The sequence below is a fragment of the Thamnophis sirtalis genome, unplaced genomic scaffold, assembly GCF_051295495.1.
Source record: "Thamnophis sirtalis isolate CommonGarterSnake01/CBP01778 unplaced genomic scaffold, rThaSir2_p1.2 scaffold_5, whole genome shotgun sequence".
Taxonomy (NCBI): Eukaryota; Metazoa; Chordata; class Lepidosauria; order Squamata; family Natricidae; genus Thamnophis; species Thamnophis sirtalis.
In genome coordinates this window covers 1,223,801-1,243,775 of record NW_028261385.1, presented here as the reverse complement: position 1 = coordinate 1,243,775, position 19,975 = coordinate 1,223,801, and the positions used below count along the sequence as shown (strand labels likewise).

At 47.1% G+C, this 19,975-nt stretch overlaps 1 protein-coding gene across 2 annotated transcripts in view; it reads right to left on the bottom strand.

The window, feature by feature from the left end:
- The window catches only part of LOC106549437 (NACHT, LRR and PYD domains-containing protein 3), a 28,577-nt gene extending 9,297 nt beyond the window's left edge, over positions 1-19,280 (bottom strand). Inside the window, exons 1-4 of one of the 2 annotated variants that reach the window (XM_087715184.1) lie at positions 18,981-19,280; positions 16,284-16,607; positions 4,896-6,585; positions 832-1,002 (exon numbers count right to left, since the gene is read on the bottom strand). In XM_087715184.1, the coding sequence (XP_087571310.1) occupies positions 832-1,002; positions 4,896-6,585; positions 16,284-16,566 (2,144 nt within the window). In that variant the 5' untranslated portion in view covers positions 16,567-16,607; positions 18,981-19,280. Of the gene's footprint in view, positions 1-831; positions 1,003-4,895; positions 6,586-12,623; positions 12,957-16,283; positions 16,608-18,980 lie in introns of those variants that run through there. The other variant, XR_015696622.1, reaches the window with a different exon arrangement.
- Between the last annotated feature and the right edge of the window lie 695 nt (positions 19,281-19,975).

The window sequence follows — 19,975 nt, the reverse complement described above, 5'->3', positions numbered from 1 at the left end:
AGTTGCTTCTCTCCTTGATTAGTTTCCACCCATTGCTTCTGGTTCTGCCCTCAGGTGCCTTAGAGAATAGTTTGGCTCCCTCTTCTTTGTGGCAGCCCCTGAGATATTGGAAGGCTGCTATCATGTCTCCCCTAGTCCTTCTTTTCATTAAACTAGACATCCCCAGTTTCTGCAACTGCTCTTCATATGTTTTAGTCCCCAGTCCTCTAATCCTCTTTGTCCAAGTCCTTCTACTATCCCAGACAAATGTTGCCCAATCTTTTCCTGACAGCCTTAAGAGGATTGATTGATCGATATATATAGATACATACAGATATAGGTGTGTACACACACAAACAAACACACACAATATAGATATTAGATAGATGGGTGGATGGAGAGATGGAGAGATAGGTAGATGCACACGCACACATACATACATACATAGAGATGGAGGATGGATGAATAGCTGGATTGATGGATAGAGAGAGAGAGATGATAGTGAAGGATAGTTGGATGGATAGGTACACACACACACACAGATGGAGGATGGATGAATAGATGGATCGACAGATGGACTGATGGATAGAGAGAGAGATGATAAGAGATGGATGGTTGGATGGATAGATAGATAGGTAGGTAGATAGATACACACATACACAGAGAGAGAGAGATGGAGGATGGATGAATAGATAGATGGATAGATGGATGGATGGATTGATAGATAATGGATGGATGGATGGGCGGATGGAGAGATAGGTAGGTAGGTGGGTAGATTTAAATTTAAAGGGAATGAGGGAATGAGACCTTCCCCTTTGGTCCCCCACCCCGGGGGGAAGTGAGGCTGCTCACCTGAGGCTCTGAAGTGGGCAGGTGGGCTGAAGCAGCCATTCACACAAGGAGGAGACCCCGGAATCCTCCAGGGGGTTTTCACCCAAGTCCAGACTGATCAGCCTGGCGTTGGTCCGGGCGACGGGGACCAGGGCTTTGCAGGCGGAGGGGGAGAGGCCACAGCGGTTCAGCCTGTGGGAATTGGGAGACACACACAAAATATGATGGAGGAAATCGGCCGACACAAACACAATATCCAGGGAGAACAGGGACAGTGAACCTTTTGGGCACCAAGTGCCCAAACTGCGCGTGTGCATGTCCAAACTGAAAGGTGTGCACAGATGCACAGACATGCATGCACACATATGCCTCAGAGACCCAAAGACCGGCTGGATGGGGGGGGGGTGTATCCCAACACCAGCAGTGGAGCAACAGGTGAGATCCTTTTCTTCCGTGAGCTTCTGTTCGTCATTTGCAGGGAAAGAAAAGCTCACGGAAGAAACGCCCCACGGAGATCTTTTTTTTCCCCCAAAGAAAGTTTTTTTATTTTTTGTTACATATTTCAATTTCTTTTGTGAACAAAGTCTTGTCCTGGTCCCCCCCCCCTTTCCATCTTCTATTATGCATATTACATTTTACATCATATTTTCATTTTATCTTTCAGTCATCTTATTTTTATTCCATATTCTCCCGCTTAATTTAATTTTTTTTTCTTCATATATAAACAATATCCTTTTGCCTCTCAAAGTTAATCAAATTTAACATATCATTTCCATCCATTATTCTATTTTAATGTTAATGATACATATCCTCAAGTTTAATTTTATATAGTAAACATTTCATTTAATTAGTTATCCACAAGTGGTAATTTTAATCTATATCCCACACATTTTACTGAATATCTGCTGTTGACTATATTTACTAAGTTTCATTCTATTCTCCTAGTAAATCCTTTTCTTTCTTTCCTCCATTTTCTCTTAGTTTCCCCAGAACTGCATTTCTCTCATATTCTCTTCTCTCCACCCATTTAATACAATACAATACAATACAATACAATACAATACAATACAATAGCAGAGTTGGAAGGGACCTTGGAGGTCTTCTAGTCCAACCCCCTGCCTAGGCAGGAAACCCTACATCACTTCAGACAAATGGCCATCCAACATCTTCTTAAAGACTTCCAATGTTGGGGCATTCACAACTTCTGGAGGCAACTTCTGTTCTACTGATTAATTATTCTCACTGTCAGGAAATTTCTCCTCAGTTCTAAGTTGCTTCTCTCCTTGATTAGTTTCCACCCATTGCTTCTTGTTTTGCCCTCAGGTGCCTTGGAAAATAGTTCGACTCCCTCTTCTTTGGGGCAGCCCCTGAGATATTGGAAGATGCTATCGTGTCTCCCCTGGTCCTTCTTTTCATTAAACTAGACATCCCCAGTTCCTGCAACCGTCCTTCATATGTTTTAGTCTCCAGTCCCCTAATCTTCTTTCTTGCTCTTCTCTGGACTCTTTCTAGAGTCTCAAACATCTTTTCTACATCATGGCGACCAAAACTGAATGCCGTATTCCAAGTGTGGCCTTCCCAAGGCCTTATAAAGGGGTCTTAACACTTCACATGATCTTGATTCTCTCCCTCTGTTGATGCAGCCTAGAACCGTGTTGGCTTTTTTGGCAGCTGCTGCCCACGGCTGGCTCCTATTTAAATCATATTTGCCTAGTTTCTTTCTTTTTCTTGATCTTAACACCGCAGAGACCTTCCCAGGGGCGATGGTGCCAGCAGAGAGGGCTTTGCGTGCCATAGGCTCCCCATCATGGAGGTAGAAAAAGGAGCAACGGAGGGAAACGAATCAAGGAGAGAGCCAAACTAGAACTGAAGAGGAATTTTTTGACAGGGAGAACAATGAACCAGTGGAACCGCTTCCCACCGGAAGTTGTGGGTGCTCCAACCCTGGAGGGTTTTAAGAACGCATGAGGCAACCATTTGTCTGAAGCGGTAGAGGGCTATGATGGCCAACCTAGGTTCTGTGTGCCAGGGGTGGCATGTGGAGTGCTCTCTTTGGGCGCACACACACCATTGCCAGCTGCTCTTCTGGTTTCCGGCCTGCGGTCGGCCAGATGATCTTTGTTCATGCTGGAGCCCCGGAACCCTGAGGACCAGCTGCACATCGGCCACCTCATCTTCAGATTTCCGGCACTCTGGCGCACGCGAAGAATAGCTGGCTGGCACCCATGTGGGATTCCAGAAACCCGAAGGCCAAGTGTCCAGATGGTTGTCCAGTTTTCAGGGCTCCAGCGTACGCATTTCAGTTTGGGTGCTTGGTGCTGAAAAGGTTCGCCATCATTGGTTTAGGGCAGTGATGGAATTCCTTTTTTGGATGCCGTGCCAAGAACGAGGGGGAGCATAGCGGGGGTCGTGCGCCAGCATGCCACACCCATAATGCTATGCATGCAATCAGCAACTAGCCCCCTGCTTTTGCCACGGTTTTTTCGCCTTCACCAGGCTCCAGAGGCTTTCTAGGAGCCTGGAGCGGGTGAAAACAGCCTCCCTGGATGCCCTCTGGAGGCCTCAGGAGCTTCCCTGAAGCCTCCGGAGGGCAAAAAAACGTATCTAGGGGGAACCTGGAGGTTCAGGAATGGTGACTTCCGGTTTGTCCGTAGGGCTGATTTTCGCCCTCTGGAGCCTTCAGGGGCCTTCAGGAGGCCTCACTGAAGGCCCCATAGGGCGAAAAACCGTTCTATGAGCAAACCGGAAGTCTGTTCTTGAATGCGCGGTCTGCCCATAGGGCCGGTTTTTCGTGCTTTGGAGGCTTCAGGGAAGCCTCCGGAGGGCGAAAAACGGCCTCAAAAGAAGGCCGAAGTCAGCTGGCCAGTGTGCCTGCGTGCCCTGACAAATGGCTGTGTGTGCCGCCTGTAGCACCCATGCCCATAAGTTCACCATCACGGGTGTAAGGTTTCCTGCCTGAGCAGGGAGTTGGACTAGAAGACCTCCAAGGTCCCTTCCAACTCTGTGATTCTGTGATTGCCTCGTTTTCATACTTTGACGATCAGCCATCGGGTGAAGGTTTTTCAACCTTGTCCACTTCGAAGACGGGTGGGTTTCAACTCCCACGGTTGTTAAGCGAACCCAGCTTCCCCATTGCCTGTCAGAAGGTCGCAAAAGGGGATCGTGTGACACCCCCCCCCCCAGGACACTGCAACGATCATAAACATGAGACAGTTGCCAAGCGTGTAAAGTTTGATCACGTGACCCTGGGGATGCTGCAATGGTCGTAAGTGTGAAAAACAGTCCTAAGTCACTTTTTTCAGTGCCCTTGTAACTTCAAACAGTCACTAAATGAACTGTTGTAAATCAGAAAGAGGGATGGGATTCAGCCTGTTCGGGCGAGCTGGAGGCTAATTTCATCTGGTTGGATGAACCGGTAGTTGGAAGGAGTGGCTGGCTAAAGGAAATCCTCCGGACGCAGGGGAGGATGCTTTCACCCTCCCGGAGGCTCAAGGAAATCCTCCGGACGCAGGGGAGGATGCTTTCACCCTCCCGGAGGCTCAAGGAAATCCTCCGGACCCAGGGGAGGATGCTTTCACCCTCCCGGAGGCTCAAGGAAATCCTCCGGACGCAGGGGAGGATGCTTTCACCCTCCCGGAGGCTCAAGGCAAACAACCGGTTGCTAAAATTTTTCAATCCCACTGTCAACTCATAAAGTTGCATGGCGAGGAAAGGGGGGAGCGCATTCCACTCATACCTTCAGCTAGAGTCGGATCTTAGATTACTACAGCAGGCTTTGGAGGGGTGCACCTCATTGGAGAATGTGATTGAGGGGAGGGAAGGAAAGGGGTAAAGTTCAGTTATAATTCAAATGAGGTTAGAGCTGACGGCAATGGGGTATTGCTGAAATGGTGCTCCTAATAAACGACTGTTTTGCTTTTGAAACTTGGCTCGAGGCTCATGAATCAATTAGGGCCTCTTTTGGAAGCCTGACAGCCACCCCTGCTCAGAGACTATCGGTATTGATTGCGATCCAGGACAAACAAATGATATATATTTTGAACCCATGGCCAACTCAACTGTCCCTTGGGCCTCTTTCTACTTACTGGATCTCTGAAGATTTCAGGAATCCTGGCAAAAGTTGTTGGAATCTTTGTGGTCCAAACTCATAGCCAGAGAGACGGACCGAATTCAAAGTTTCAGCAGCTGACAGGCAAAACGAGAAAGCTTCAAAGTCCAGCCTGGTCAAAAGTTGTGTTCTGAGATCCAAATCGTGGACGTCCTTCATTGCTCTCTGGGCAAAGACGGAGTCCTTCATGTCATAAATACAATGACACAATTCCAGCAGAACCTCATCCCCTTTAAAGGGGTGAGTTTTGGCTTCCTGATCCACCCACCTTAGCAATTCTGGCCAAACTTTCGTCCTGGATAGTTTGAGGGACCACGATTCTTGAAGGACACTCATCCTTTCCACGTTGCACAAGCCGTAGAGAAAACGGATCAACAGGAGGTACCTGCTGGTGCGCTCCTTCCGATCTCCAAATACCTCACTCAGGTCTCGGTCAGGTGCCCCAGTGGTCTCCTCCGTGTCCAGCAGGTAGAACAAGGCTGCAAAGAATTCCTGGAAACTCAGGTGGGTGAACCTGTACAAGGTTTCCACCTGAACATCTTGGTGGAAGACTTTCCTATTTGCAGAAGGAGAGTCTGAAGTCAAGTAATAATCCAAGCCACATTCCTTTAGCTTTTCTTCATGGAAGACCAACCTTCCGTGGAGTATTCCATCTTTTGCTAAAGAGCACAGGACTTCCAGGTGACGTGGCCTGGAATTGGTACCCAAAAAACTCAAGAGGAGACGCAGGTGAATTTCGGTGAGTGTTGCAGTTTCGGGGATATCTCGAAGGAGTTCTGCCTGTGGGTTTTGTTGGAAAATGGAACCAATGACCCAACAGGTTGCGGGGAGGAGGCACATCCTGAAAAGAGTTTCATTTCTTTGAACCAGTTCAAAGATCTGGTTGGCTTGTTCCGTATTTTGAAAGACGTGGCGGAAATATTCCTTCCTCTGAAGAGTGTCAAAGCCCAACACATCTACCAGGAGTGGTGATCTCAGACACTTCAACAGCGGGCTCCCACCCCCCATGGGCCTTGTGGTCACCAGGAGATGACACTTGGGGAGGATCTTTTTCTTGAGCAGACCCATCAACAGGTTCACCACCTCTTGCTTTCGATGGGGATCCTTGTCCAGCGTATCCGTTGGGACATCAGAGAGCTTCAAGTCCTCAAGACCATCAATGATGAGGAGGAGGGTGTCTTGGTGGGCCAAAAGGTCCTCCGTGGAAACCATTCCTGGAGGACAGCTGTTGAGGATCATCTCCGTTGCACTCATAAGCTGGGTGCCACATCCGAGGGCGTTGCAAGAGATATAAAAGGCGTAATCAAACTTAGTTGGCCATAGTTTATCAGATGCCCAGTCCAGCATGAATTTCCACGTGGCTGTGGTTTTACCTACTCCAGAAGGTCCAAGCAACAGGACAGTTTTTGAGTTTTCTCCTTCAGGATGGGGATGAAATAAGTTCTCCAGATCAACCTTCGGGCCATCTTCTCGATGGTTCTTAATCTCCTGGTGCTTTCTTTCCACAGCCATCACCTCATGACCTTTCGTGGGCAGATCTGCTCTCCTCTTCAGAAGAAGTTCTACAAAGTCCTCTCGGAGGGACATCCTCCGACTGGGCTGAGGGCCGAGTTGAGGAAGATTTTGAAAAACCTCTTGGATGTGCCTCTTATATTTCCTCCTGCGATCTATAGAAACACACCAAAAGAAAACATTCCTCATTCAGCGGCAGACATCATACATTGACTTACCACAGTTCATTTACTGACCATTCAAAGTTATAAAGGCAATGAAAAAAGTGACCGACGCGCATTTCCCACACTTACAAACATTGCAGCATCCCTGTGATCACTCTGTCGGGTTTCCTAAAAACGCCCTAATTGATTCATGCGTATCGAGCCACGTTTCAATACAAAACTAGTCATTTATTTGGAGCATCATCAGGCAAGGCCTTTTGGCAGTCAGATCTGAGCTTTGTTTGAGTTATAGCTGAACTTTACCCCTGTTCCTCCCCTCCCCTCAGTCTGTGTCATAAATCACATTCCCCAATGAGGTGCGCCCCTCCCAAGCCTGCTGCGGTAATCTGAGATCCGACTTTAGCTGAACGTATGCGTGGAATGCGCTCTTCCCCCCTTCTCTCACTCTGGCAATGTTAGGAGTTGACATACACATGATCAAAATTCAGATACTTGGCAACCGATTCATATTTATGACGGTTGTATTCAGGGGCCGTGTGTTCACTTTTTGCGACAAATAAAGTCAATGGAGAAGCCAGATTCACTTAATAACCATGCCACTCACTTAACAACTGCGGGGCTGTCTCCACAAATGGTGATGAAACGTTGCCAACCAAATTGCCATGCTTGGAACTGGAACCAACAGCCCAGCTACCAAGCCGAGCTACTAATATTCAGACCCATCAAGTTATTCTAAGCTCCCCACTGCCATTTTTTAAATTATTTTTTTTATTGAATAAACATTAAAAACATTGGATATAGAATGACGTTTCTGGCTTCGTCATTTCCATGCATATTTTAACATAACAACAAATGTACTTTCTACTTATCGTACATCGCTACGTTAAGCTTTTTAACACATCCCTTATCCTCCTTTATATATTTATCCATATATTATTCATTTCCAATTTTACAATCCTCAAAATGTTCTGTTACGATTCCTTTTCCTCATTTCCAACCATTGATACATTTTGTTCCAAATTTCATAATATTCTGTCTCGTCTCTATTTTTGATTTCTAGTATCAAGTCTGTCCATTTCTGCACAAATCAAAAATTTTCTTTATTACCTATTCTTCGGTGGGGGGGGGGCATCTCTGTTTTTTTCCCCAATTTTGTGCATAGACCAACCTTGCTGCGGTTATCCCATGCAACATTAAATATGTCACCCCTTATCTATATTTTTCTTTTATTATTCCTAATAGGAATAGTTCTGGTTTTAAATCTATCTTTTGGTCTAACATCTCTTCCAACCACGTCTTTTATCTGACGCCAAAATTCCTTGGCTTTTAGGTTTAGGTTTATTAGATTTATATGCCGCCCTTCTCCCAAGGACTCAGGGCGGCGTACAACATTAAAAGAAACACATAATACAAAAGTTAAAAAAAATTAAATAGAACATCCCAAACCCAATTAAAATTGACAATGACATTTTTTTAAAAAAAATTAAAATTAAAATTAACAGTGATCAATAATTTATTTTGTTTTGTTCAGGCCAGGCTGGCTTGCTGGAAAAGCCAACTTTTTAGGGTGCGCCGGAAGGACCGGAGGTTGGGAATTATGCGAAGCTCCAGGGGAAGCTCATTCCAGAGGGAAGGGGCCCCCACAGAGAAGGCTCTCTCCCTGGGGGTCGCTAGCTGACACTCTCTGGCCGACGGCACCCTGAGGAGGCCAACTCGGTGGGATCGCACTGGACGGTGGGAGGCTATCGGTGGCAGTAGGTGGTCTCGCAGGTACCCTGGGCCTAAGCCATGGAGCGCTTTAAAGGTCATAATTAGTACCTTGAATCGCACCCGGGAGACAACTGGCAACCAGTGCAGGCCGCCTAAAAGGGGTGTAACATGGGAGCAGCACGTTTTGTACGTAACCACCACATACGATAAAAAGATCCTAAAGCCAAGTTATATTTCCAACACTGCAGAGACGGATTCTGATTCGTTTTTGCTAACCTTGCGGGAGGAAGAAGCCACCTATAAAAAAATTTGTACAAGTTTTCTTTATAGGAAGTGGCTAGTGTTAGTTTTCTGTTTCTCTCCCATAGATCTTGCCATTTATCCAGTTCGATGTTATAACCAAAATTCTTGGCTCATGTTACCATAGTTTTCTTCACTTCTTCTTCCGCCATTCCCACTGCCATTTTCTGATGGGCTCCCGATCTCCTTGGCAGTCAAAGCAGCAGCTGGAAGAATGACACAATTCCCGCCCACCGTCTTTCACCTGGGAACAACCTGGCTGCCAGATGTTCTACCTGGCTGCCAGATGTTCTAGAGCCAAGGTGGCGCAGTGGTTAAATGCAGCACTGCAGGCTACTGCTAGATCAGCAGTTCAGCGGTTCAAATCTCACCGGCTCAGGGTTGACTCAGCCTTCCATCCTTCCGAGGTGGGTAAAATGAGGACCCAGATTGTTGGGGGCAATATATGCTGACTCTGTAAACCGCTTAGAGAGGCCTGAAAGGCCTATGAAGCGGTATATAAGTCTACTGCTATTGCTATTGCTATTACTAACTGTAGCTTTTGAATCATTTTTACAGTCCCAGCAGAGCAGTGATCTAATTGAGAGGTGATAAGGATTTGAGGTATGGATTGGCCAAGGCATCCTGGTCCAGATAAGCGTATAAACAACCACAGAGGACGAAGGTTTCCTGGCAATAACTTCTCCTGTGGTTCCATCTGGAGTTGGGCGTTCAGATGTTTCTCCTTTAAGAGGCCAGCAGCTCTATCCAGACCTAGTTCTGGAACCATCTCAAACCAGAATGTTGTCACACAAACAGCAACTCCATCTTGCTAGGGAGGGAGTTGGTTTCTACTACACAGACGTTCCCAACTTCAGAGAGAGTTTGGGAATATACCTACCCAAAGACATACATAACACACATATGGTGAAAAAGTAAGGTTCTACATTTAGACAAGAAAAACGAAATGCACAGGTACAGGATAGGTGGTACCTTGCTCAACAGTAGCAACTGTTAGGGGGATCTTGGAGTCCTAGTGGACAAGCATTTAAATAGGAGCCAGCCGTGGGCAGCAGCTGCCAAAAAAGCCAACACAGTTCTAGGCTGCATCAACAGAGAGAATTGAATTGAATTTATTGCACTTATATGCCGCCCTTTTCCCCGAAGGGGACTCAAGATCACGTGAAGGGTTAATACCACTTTATAAGGCCTTGGTAAGGCCACACTTGGAATACGGCATTCAGTTTTGGTCACCACAATGTAGAAAAGATGTGGAGACTTTAGAAAGAGGGCAGAGAAGAGCAACAAACTGGAGGCTAAAACATATGAAGAACGGTTGCAGGAACTGGATATGTCTAGTTTAATAGAAAGAAGGACCAGGGGAGACATGATAGCATCTTCCAATATCTCTCACAAAGAAGAGGGAGTCAAGCTATTCTCCAATGCACCTGAGGGCAGGAGAAGAAGCAATGGGTGGAAACTAATCAAGGAGAGAAGCAACTTCGAATTAGGGAGAAATTTCCTGACATTTAGAACAATTAATCAGCGGAACAGAATTTGCCTCCAGAAGTTGTGAATGCCCCAACACTGGAAGTCTTTAAGAAGATGCTGGATAGCCATTTGTCTGAAACGATATAGGGTTTCCTGCCTATGCAGGGGGTTGGACTAGAAGACCTCCAAGGTCCCTTCCAACTCTGTTATTCTACATACACAAGCTATAGACATACATATAAAGCAGAGGTGGGTTTCACATAATTTTCACCACCGGCTCACTGCACACCAAAACGTGCGCAGCCTTCCACACATGCCTTTTGTTCATGCGTGCATCACTGAAAAAAGTGACTTAGGACCGGTTTTCATACTTACGACCTTTATAGCATCCCGGGGGTGTGTGTGTGTCACATGATTTACTTTCGGACGCTTGACCACTGATTCTCCTTTATGACGGCCACAGTGTCCTGGGGTCATGTCATCCGTCCCACTTTTGCAACCTTCTGACCAGCAAAGTCGATAAGGAAGCCAGATTCATTGACCGACCACGTAACTAATTTAACAGCTGCAGTGATTCACTTAACAATGGAGGCAAGAATAGTCATAAAATGGGACAGAACCTTCTAAACCAATTTCTCACAACATAAATTTTGGGCTCGATTGTGGTTGTAAGTTGAGGACCACCTCTATATACCATATTTTTCAGAGTATAAGATGCTCCTCCCAGCAATTGGCCTCCTTGCAACGTAGCAAACAGTACAGACGACAGACACCGTCTGTAGTGTTACATTTCAGACAGTACAGATGCTGTTAAAATTGATGTGGCTTTCTGGAAGTATATAAGTTCTTCTCTGCTATTTAAAAGGAGATACAATAGCACTACAATAACTCTTCAGATCAAGCATTTATTTTTTAAAGCTTCTTCATTTGGTTAAGCTGTCCAGAACAATAATAAAGCAGTCTTTAAAAAATAAGTCTAATAATTTGAACATTCTATAGGCGTTTATAGTTATTGACTTCACCTCCTTGCAGCAAACAGCCTGATAAGCACAAGAAGAAGAAAAATCTGCTTCTGCCTCCCAGCAATTTGCCTCCTCCAGCAAACAGCAAGTTTCACTTTCACTTTCAGTCAGGGGCCTCCCGATCATCAGCTGTTTCAGGCTGCAGGGATTTCCATGGCCTATTGTAGCTTCCACAAGCCCCGTTTTCCCCCTTTGCTGCAAGGAGGTCAATTGATGGGAGGCAGAGGCCAGTGGGCGGGTGGGGCTACATTCAGTGTATAAGACGCACCCAAATCTTCACCCTCTTTTAGGGGGGAAAAGGTGCATCTTATACTCCCCAAAACACGGTACCGCTACCATACAGATATATGCATATGGTACACACACACACACACACACACACCCCACTGTTCATTTTGAAAGAGGAAACTTGAGAGTTGACAAGGTTGAAAGTTCCATTGAACCAAACTGTGGCTGAATCTGAACGTTCTGCTTCGGATACCGTTAAAGTAGGACGTAAAGTGAGATTTGGACATTAAGTGTAAAACCTACTGGGTCAGGCTGGACAGCCTCTCGGGGGCCCTTTGCTCCTATATTAGAAAGCCACATAGGCAGAGATGCAGCTTGCAAAAGAACAGGAAGCAAGTGCCTAACCGCAGAGTTCAATAGTCTCACAAGACCACAAGGGTCAGCTAAAGTTCGCTTAGAGACACGTACTCGGTATCTATGACCCAAGACAAAGGGAGAAGTAAGACCCTCATCTCCTTATAAGGCTTCTCTCCTCAAGGAAGAACCACTAAGAACCACTAAGAAGTGAGTTAAGTGTTTCCGTCTTACGCTGCCTTTCAGAATGTATAAGAACGCCTGCTTCGATGATGAAGGCGGTTCAGAACTTGCAATGCTAAGCCATTTCGCTAACTTTCTGAACCTGGCTGCCAAAAAATCTTTTCCTGTATCCGGAGAAGTCTAACGCCTGTCATTTTCTGCAACACCGTGAAGCCTCATCGTAGAAGGTAGCAAGGAAAGCAGGCCGTGAAGAGGACGAGTAGCATCCCAGACAATCCTACGGACTCTATTCAAGGACCACTTGTATGCTACGTCCAGTGGTGGGATTCAGCCAGGTCTCACCTATTCGGGAGAACCGGTTGGTAACTTTCTAAGCAGTTGGGAGAACCGGTGGTTGGAAGAAATCTCATTTTGCTTTTTCCCACTTTGCAAGGCTAATCCTGTAAGGAAGGCAGGAAGGAAACATTCTGGTGTTGTTTCTACCCTGATCTTTATTGCCCTGATTACAGAAACTGCCTCTCCGCTTAACCCTTATTACCATTGTAACAACTAAGGCGAAGTGCCCATCGACTTGAGTGACATTGACTTGGCCACGCCCACATGATCACATGACCACCGAGCCCCGCCTCCTACCCAGCTGGTCATTAGGGCAGAGAACTGGTTGGTAAGTTATTTGAATCCCACCACTGGCTACGTCCTTGATGCTACGGATGGCCTTGAATGCGGAGGAGAAAACTGAATGGACGTTGTGACCCTTGCAAAAGAATTCGCTCCATGTCTTTGTGGGAAACACGGAAGAAAGGAAGATTCGGGGCCCACCTTCTTTCAGACCTCTTGTAGCACAGGGCTAGAGCAGGGGCGCCGAACCTTCTCCATTTTAAGACTTGTGGACTTCCAACTCCCAGGATTCCACAAGTAGTAAAGTGGCCACCTCTGTGCTAGAGGATGGAGGGCTTTGAATGGGGAGGAGATAATGGATGGGACGTTGTGAAAAAAATTCATTCAATGTCCAGAATATTAAGATGTTCCTGAGGCTGTGCCAGCAAATCCACAGTCACAGTCAAGACAGGTGTGCAGGAGATTTCGTCTGAGGGCCTGAAAAAGAGGAAGAAATGGAGACTTGAATGGCATCTACTGTGGAGATGTGGGACATCTTAGCAAAAATGTGAAGAATGTCAAGTCCCCACATTGCCATGGGAGACAAGGAGGGGGAGTGCATTCCACGCATACTGTCAGCTGGGGTCGGATCTCAGATTACTGCAGCCGGCTTGGGAGGGGTGCATCTTATAGGTCAGCAATCCACGGCTCCGGAGCCGCATGTGGCTCTTTCATCCCTCTGCTGCAGCTCCCTGTCACCAGTTGACTACACAATTGATAGGGCTTTCAGTTAGGATAGGTAGAGGAAAAAGGATGCCGCATTAGGAGGAAACTCTATGGTGGGGGAACCGGACTTCCAGTCGACAGAGGAAAAAGGATGCTGCACTAGGAGGAGACTCTATGGTGGGAGAACCAGACTTCCGGTCGACAGAGGAAAAAGGATGCTGCACTAGGAGGAAACTCTATGGTGGGAGAACAGGACTTCCGGTCGACAGAGGAAAAAGGATGCTGCACTAGGAGGAAACTCTATGGTGGGAGAACAGGACTTCCGGTCGACAGAGGAAAAAGGATGCTGCACTAGGAGGAGACTCTATGGTGGGAGAACAGGACTTCCAGTCGACAGAGGAAAAAGGATGCTGCACTAGGAGGAAACTCTATGGTGGGAGAACAGGACTTCCAGTCGACAGAGGAAAAAGGATGCTGCACTAGGAGGAGACTCTATGGTGGGAGAACCAGACTTCCGGTTGACAGAGGAAAAAGGATGCTGCACTAGGAGGAGACTCTATGGTGGGGGAACCGGACTTCCAGGTGACAGAGGAAAAAGGATGCTGCACTAGGAGGAGACTCTATGGTGGGGGAACCAGACTTCCGGTCGACAGAGGAAAAAGGATGCTGCACTAGGAGGAGACTCTATGGTGGGGGAACCGGACTTCCAGGTGACAGAGGAAAAAGGATGCTGCACTAGGAGGAGACTCTATGGTGGGAGAACCGGACTTCCGGTCATCTCCATAATTGAATGGGGGGGGGGAGTTTCTGGTTAGGACCTTTGTGGCTCTTTGGGTGTTTCAGGTTGCTGACCCCTGTTATAGGGGAATGTAATCGTGACACAGACTGAGGGGAGGGAAGGAACAGGGGCAAAGGTCAGAAGTAAATCAAACAAAGCATAGGCTTGACTGCGAACAGATCTTGCCTAATGATGCTCCTAAGAAATGACTTGTTTTCGTATTGAACCTTGACTCGATGCTTATGAATCCATTCAGGCATTTTTAGGAAATCTGACAAAGAACGGTTCGAGGAACCGGGTAGGACAGGGGGTGACATGATAGCAGTCCTCCAATATCTGTGGGGCTTCCACAAAGAACAGGGGGTCAAGCTATTCTCCAAAGCTCCAAAGAACAAGAAGCAATGGGTGGGAACTAATCAAGGAGACAAGCAACTCAGAAGTGAGGAGGAATTTTCTGACAGTGAGAACAATTAATCAGTGGGACAACTTTTCTCCATAATTTGTAGGTGCTCCATCACTGGAGGCTTTTAAGAAAAGGTTGGACAATAACTTCTCTGATATGGTACAGGGCTCTGATGGTGAACCTTTTCAGCACCGAGTGCCCAAACCAGAATGAGCATGCATGCGTGTGCATCAGTGGTAGGTTCCTACCGGTTCAGACCAGTTCGGCTGAGCTGGCAGTGGTTTGGCGGCCTGGATCGCTGAAACTGGCAGTGATTCAAGCCTGCCACATTCCTGAACCAGTTCTCCAGGCAGCGCCATCTGTTGCATGCACAGAACAATTTTTATTGCACTGCGCATGCACGCACAGCATGCACAGTGCACCCACGAGCGAACCGGCAGTACTGCCTGCTGGAACCCACGCCTGATGTGCACGTGTGCATATGTGCACCGGAGCTCCAGAAACCGGAAGACCAGCTGCCCTGGGCACACATGCCTGTTTTTGGGCTGTTTTTCATGCCATTTTTGGGGCCATTTTCAGGCTGTTTTCTGGGCCATTCTTAAAGGCAATTTGTGGCCCCCAAATGGCCTGGAAACCGGCCAGAAACAGCCTGGAAAATGCCCTGTTTCTTGGCCATTTTGGGGGGCCATTTTCAGGCTGTTTTCTGGTACTCCAGCGCCCACGAAGACCAGCCGGCCGGAAACCAGAAGAGCAGCTGGCGACAACGCACGTGCCCACAGAGAGGGCTCTGCGTGCCACCTGGGGCAGGCATACCATAGGTTCGCCATCACTGGTATAGGGTCTCTTGCTTGAACAGGGGATTGGACTAAGGGGAACATGACAGCAGTATTCCAGTATTTGAGAGGCTGCCACAAAGAGTATGGGGGAGGGTCAGCTTATTCTCCAAAGCACCAGAAAACAGGGCAAGGAGCAATGGATGGAAACCAACCAAGGAGAGAAGCAACCCAGACACATGGAGAAATGTTCTGACAGTGAGAACAATCTATCAGTAGAACAGAAGTTGCCTCCAGAAGTTGTGGATCCTTCATCACTAGAGGTTTTCAAGAAGAGACTAGTCATTTGTCTGAAATGGGGGTCTCCTGCATGAGCAGGGGGTTGGACTAGAAGACCTCCGAGGTCCCTTCCAACAGTGTTATTCTGTTATTTAATGGATGGAAGCTCCTCAGAGGCAGATCCAACTAGAACTAAAGAGGAACTTCCTGACAGTGAGAACAATCAACCAGTGGAACAGAAGTTGCCTTCGGAGGTTGTGGGAGCTCCATCACTGGACGTTTTTAAGAAGACAATTGACAGCTCTTTGTTTAGAATGGTCTAAGTCCCCTACTTGGAAACACGATTGCAGTAGAAAACCTCCAAGGTCTCTTCCAACTCTGCTATTCTGTTAAAAAAAAAACCCCAAAGCTACACCAACCATGCTTTGCTCCCATCCCACATGGACATTAACAACTGGAACCTCCTGTGTCGCAGAATGCATGATGCATCCACCATGGGCCTTCTACGTCCTCACAATTATGACCTGTGTGGCATCCTCACATTCTCATGTTCAGCATGCACTTACATTTTTTTTAGTTATGCGCATGCGCAGAACAATTCCCATTGAACTGCGCATGCGTGCACAGCAGCCATCCAGTGTGCGCACACAAGGAAACTGGCAGTAACACCGGCTGAAACGCACCCCTGGTTTGAACCTAAAATGCCCTTGTAAGAAAACATTCACAGAACACTTCTGGTGCAACAGTCAGACAAATCAACAGGTAACATGTCCTCACCGGCAAAAGGCAAGCCCCGTTGGATTTCTGCCTGCCCAGAAAAGAATCCAAAACAGAACGATGGCTTGTTCCAAAAGAAGCCAGCTTACCATTATACTTCCATTTTTGGAGTCGGGAGGCGGAATCTCGCATGTTGATGGCACGGAGGACTTTGACCGTTGCGTCTTGCGCGCCCTGATCCCCGTAGGCCTCCAGGAGAAGCTGCAACACATCCAGTGTGTGGGCATCCTTTAACTTGGCCCAGGGGATGGGCTCCTTCTCCTCCAGGCAGGGAAAGCTGAGTTTATGCTTGAACCTCTTGAAATCTTCCCCGGAGAGGTCATCCAGGGCGAACAACAAAGCATCTTCCAGAGATTCGTGCGGTTCCTCCATTCCAGCTCAGGAAACCAGACAGGAGAAGAGGTTACAAGTTCCTTGAGGAGAGAGAGAGAGAGAGAGAGAGCAGGAAAAAGCTACTTGTAAATCATTCTCCTATTGATCACTGATTAACCACCAAGCGGCTAATTACCAACTGAGACCACACGAATCGACAGAGGAGCACAACGCGAAGAGGAAACGCGACAGCAGAGCTCTGGGAAGTGAATGCTTGCAATTGGTGGGGTTGAATTCACACAACCAGGCTGGGTGGGTTTGGCTAGGTTTTAACCTCGGGTGCCACTGAGGAGAGTAAGGTTGTGGGAATCCAGTGTGTTTCATTTGTGGACCAGCATATTCTACAGACAGAGAAGAAAGGTTTTTAAATTGCTTGTTTGAGTAGTAGGTTGTGTATGGTAGACACCCGGACAGATTTAACCACAGTTAAAGACCAGGCCAAGTCCTAAGGTGCCAGAGAATTCCTGCCAGCCTGGCATTCAGACAGATCGGCCATCAGGAGGCACATAGAGATTTATTTACTGATAGATTTGTTTTGTTTTGTCAAGCGTGTATAAGATAATAGAGATCAGCACATACCAGATTATAACCACATGAAATGAATAAATGGGGTTGTGAGGACAGGGACGGAAGGCACTCTGGTGCGCTTATGCAGGCCCCTTCCAGACCTCTGAGGAATGGGGTTAGGAGGTCAACAGTAGGCAGTCTAAGGCTAAAGTTTTGGGGGTTTGGGGGTGAAACCACAGAGTCAGGTAGAGCATTCCAGGCATTGACCATTCTGTTGCTGAAGTCCTATTTTCTGCAATCAAGTTTGGAGCGGTTTATCTTAAGCTTTGTATCTATCGTGTTCTCATATATTTGTTGTGGTTGAAGCTGAAGGAGTCATTGACAGGTAGGACTGTAGCAGATAATTTTGTGTACTACACTTAGGTCCGATCGAAGACGGTGAAGTTCTAAGTTGTCTAAGCCCAAAATTTTGAGCCTGGTGGCAAAAGGGATTCTGTTGTGATCAGAGGAGCGGAGGACTCTTCTCGTGAAATATCTCTGGACTCGCTCGATTGTATTAATGTCCGATATGCAGTGTGGGTCCCAGACATATGATCTGTATTCGAAAACTGGTCTGGCAAAGGTTTTGAATGCTCTGGTTAGCAGCACAGTGTTACCAGAGAAGAAACTGCGCAAAATTAGGTTAGCAACTCTTAATGCCTTTTTGGCAATGTTGTTACAGTGGGCCCTGGCACTTAAATCATTTGAGTTAAGGTCCAACGTCTACTTGCCATTCCAAAGAGACAGTCAGCAAGCCAAAAGGAACCAAAACACCACAAAACGTATCCTCATGAGCAATCAATGAGCAGAGATTAACAGCAAGATCAACTTTAGACCAAGAAGCAAACAATACCCCAATCCGGGAACTGCCAATCACACAAACATAAACAACAGGCTAACCAAGGGATGATCAAGAACACCCCCATGTGACAGGGGAAACCGTTGGTATATATAGAGAAAACCCCACTCCCTTTCAACACTGATGATATTCCCTAGTGGGTAGTGAAATGATGCAAGAAAAAAAGCTCAGAGGGCACTAGAGACCAACAGACGACATCCTCCTCCTCCTCCTCCTCCTCCTCCTCCTCCTCCTCCTCCTCCTCCTCCTCCTCCTCCTCCTCCTCCTCCTCCTCCTCCTCCTCCTCCTCCTGTCCATAAACCCCACTCCCTTCTAGTACTGATATTACCTAGTTGGGTAATGAAACATTTGCAAGAAGACAACCAAGGTCAGAAAGCATCAAGGACCCTACAGCCTTCCTCCTCCTCCTCCTCCTCCTCCTCCTCCTCCTCCTCCTCCTCCTCCTCCTCCTCCTCCTCCTCCTCCTCCTCCTCCTCCTCCTGCTGTCCATAAACCCCACTCCCTTCTAGTACTGATATTACCTAGTTGGGTAATGAAACATTTGCAAGAAGACAACCAAGGTCAGAAAGCATCAAGGACCCTACAGCCTTCCTCCTCTTCCACCTCCTCCTCCTCCTCCTCTCCCCATAAAAATTAGAAAACACGTTTTTAAGACCCAAGGGGGCTCACCCTTCTTTTTGAATGACGTATGGTGGCCTCTTGTGGTTTTCCCCTTCTTAATCCTTCACACCTTGGTCCTAACACTTTGGTGCCCCTCCCCAACCTAACCACCGGGGAAGGCCTCCCGTGTGAAATCCAGCCACACGGAGAGAGAGCCGTTGCAGAACGTCCTCAGCGACGATGCTTCAGAGCGGACTCTGCTGAATATTCCCCTCCAGAACTAAAGCACCAAAGCCTTCATTAGTTCCCGCCCCTGGACCAACATTGCCAACATCCGTCCCTGCCCTGCAGTTTCTAAGATCAGAAGTTCTCCGTTTCCTGAGAAAGGGCAACCGAGACGCACACGTACCTTGGAAGGGTGGCGGTGACGGAACAACGGACTGCCGAACTTCTGCCTTTCTTTGTTTGAGTCCCAGGCCAGCATCTGACAGATTTCAAAAGTAGAAGTGAAAGCAGTGCGCTCTCCTTTCCTGCCTCCCCTTCTCGGCCTCCCTCTCATCGGAGAGTGTGTGTGTGTGGGGGGGGGAGGAGGTCTCAGGATGAGATAATGGCTCAGAACTTTCCACCACGATCCCTCCCACTGGGAAAGGACCAGAGACTCACCCCTCCCACTTCCTAACCTTCAGAGCCAGAGGCAAATGGGAAAGGACATCCCACCACCCTTGTGGCTGTCCGAGAATTTCAAAAGGAGGAGGAATGTGCTGTTTTGGGAATTCGAATGCTCCCATGGGCTTCCTGGCTGCCCATCCATGCGCAGCTGATTGTTTTGGTCTTCACGTTCTTAACGTTGACTTAGAGGAGGAAGCAAAGTTGGGCATTATGAGGCTTGGAATATTATGGAATATACTTGGAATATTATGTCCAGATTTGGTCACCACTGTACATAAAAGATCCCGAGGGAAGGGGAATAGTAATAAGGATACAAACTTGTTGATTAGTAGAAATATTTGTTTTCTGTAACACACGGTATATTATGCCTTGTATTTGTAAAGGATAAGCTTGCATGCTGTAAGTGTCTTTTGTTCCCTGCAACTGACTCCCTGTGGCCCTGTTATTAGGGTCTGTAGAATATCTGGCAAATGTCAAAATGTGTGATTCTTGCCATTGGAACTCTTATCAATCTGCAATCTATGGGCATAGAATTTATCCCGGAATGGAGCTATAAAGAGTTGTAAAACTGACACCTTTGATATGTCTCCCTTCTCACTTTTGATCTGTGCCCTTCACAACAGGGGGCCATATGGCCAATCCTGGGAACAGAGGAAAGAGAGAAGGCTGATGAGGCTAGTGAGGAGTATTACAATACAATACAATACAATACAATACAATACAATACAATACAAT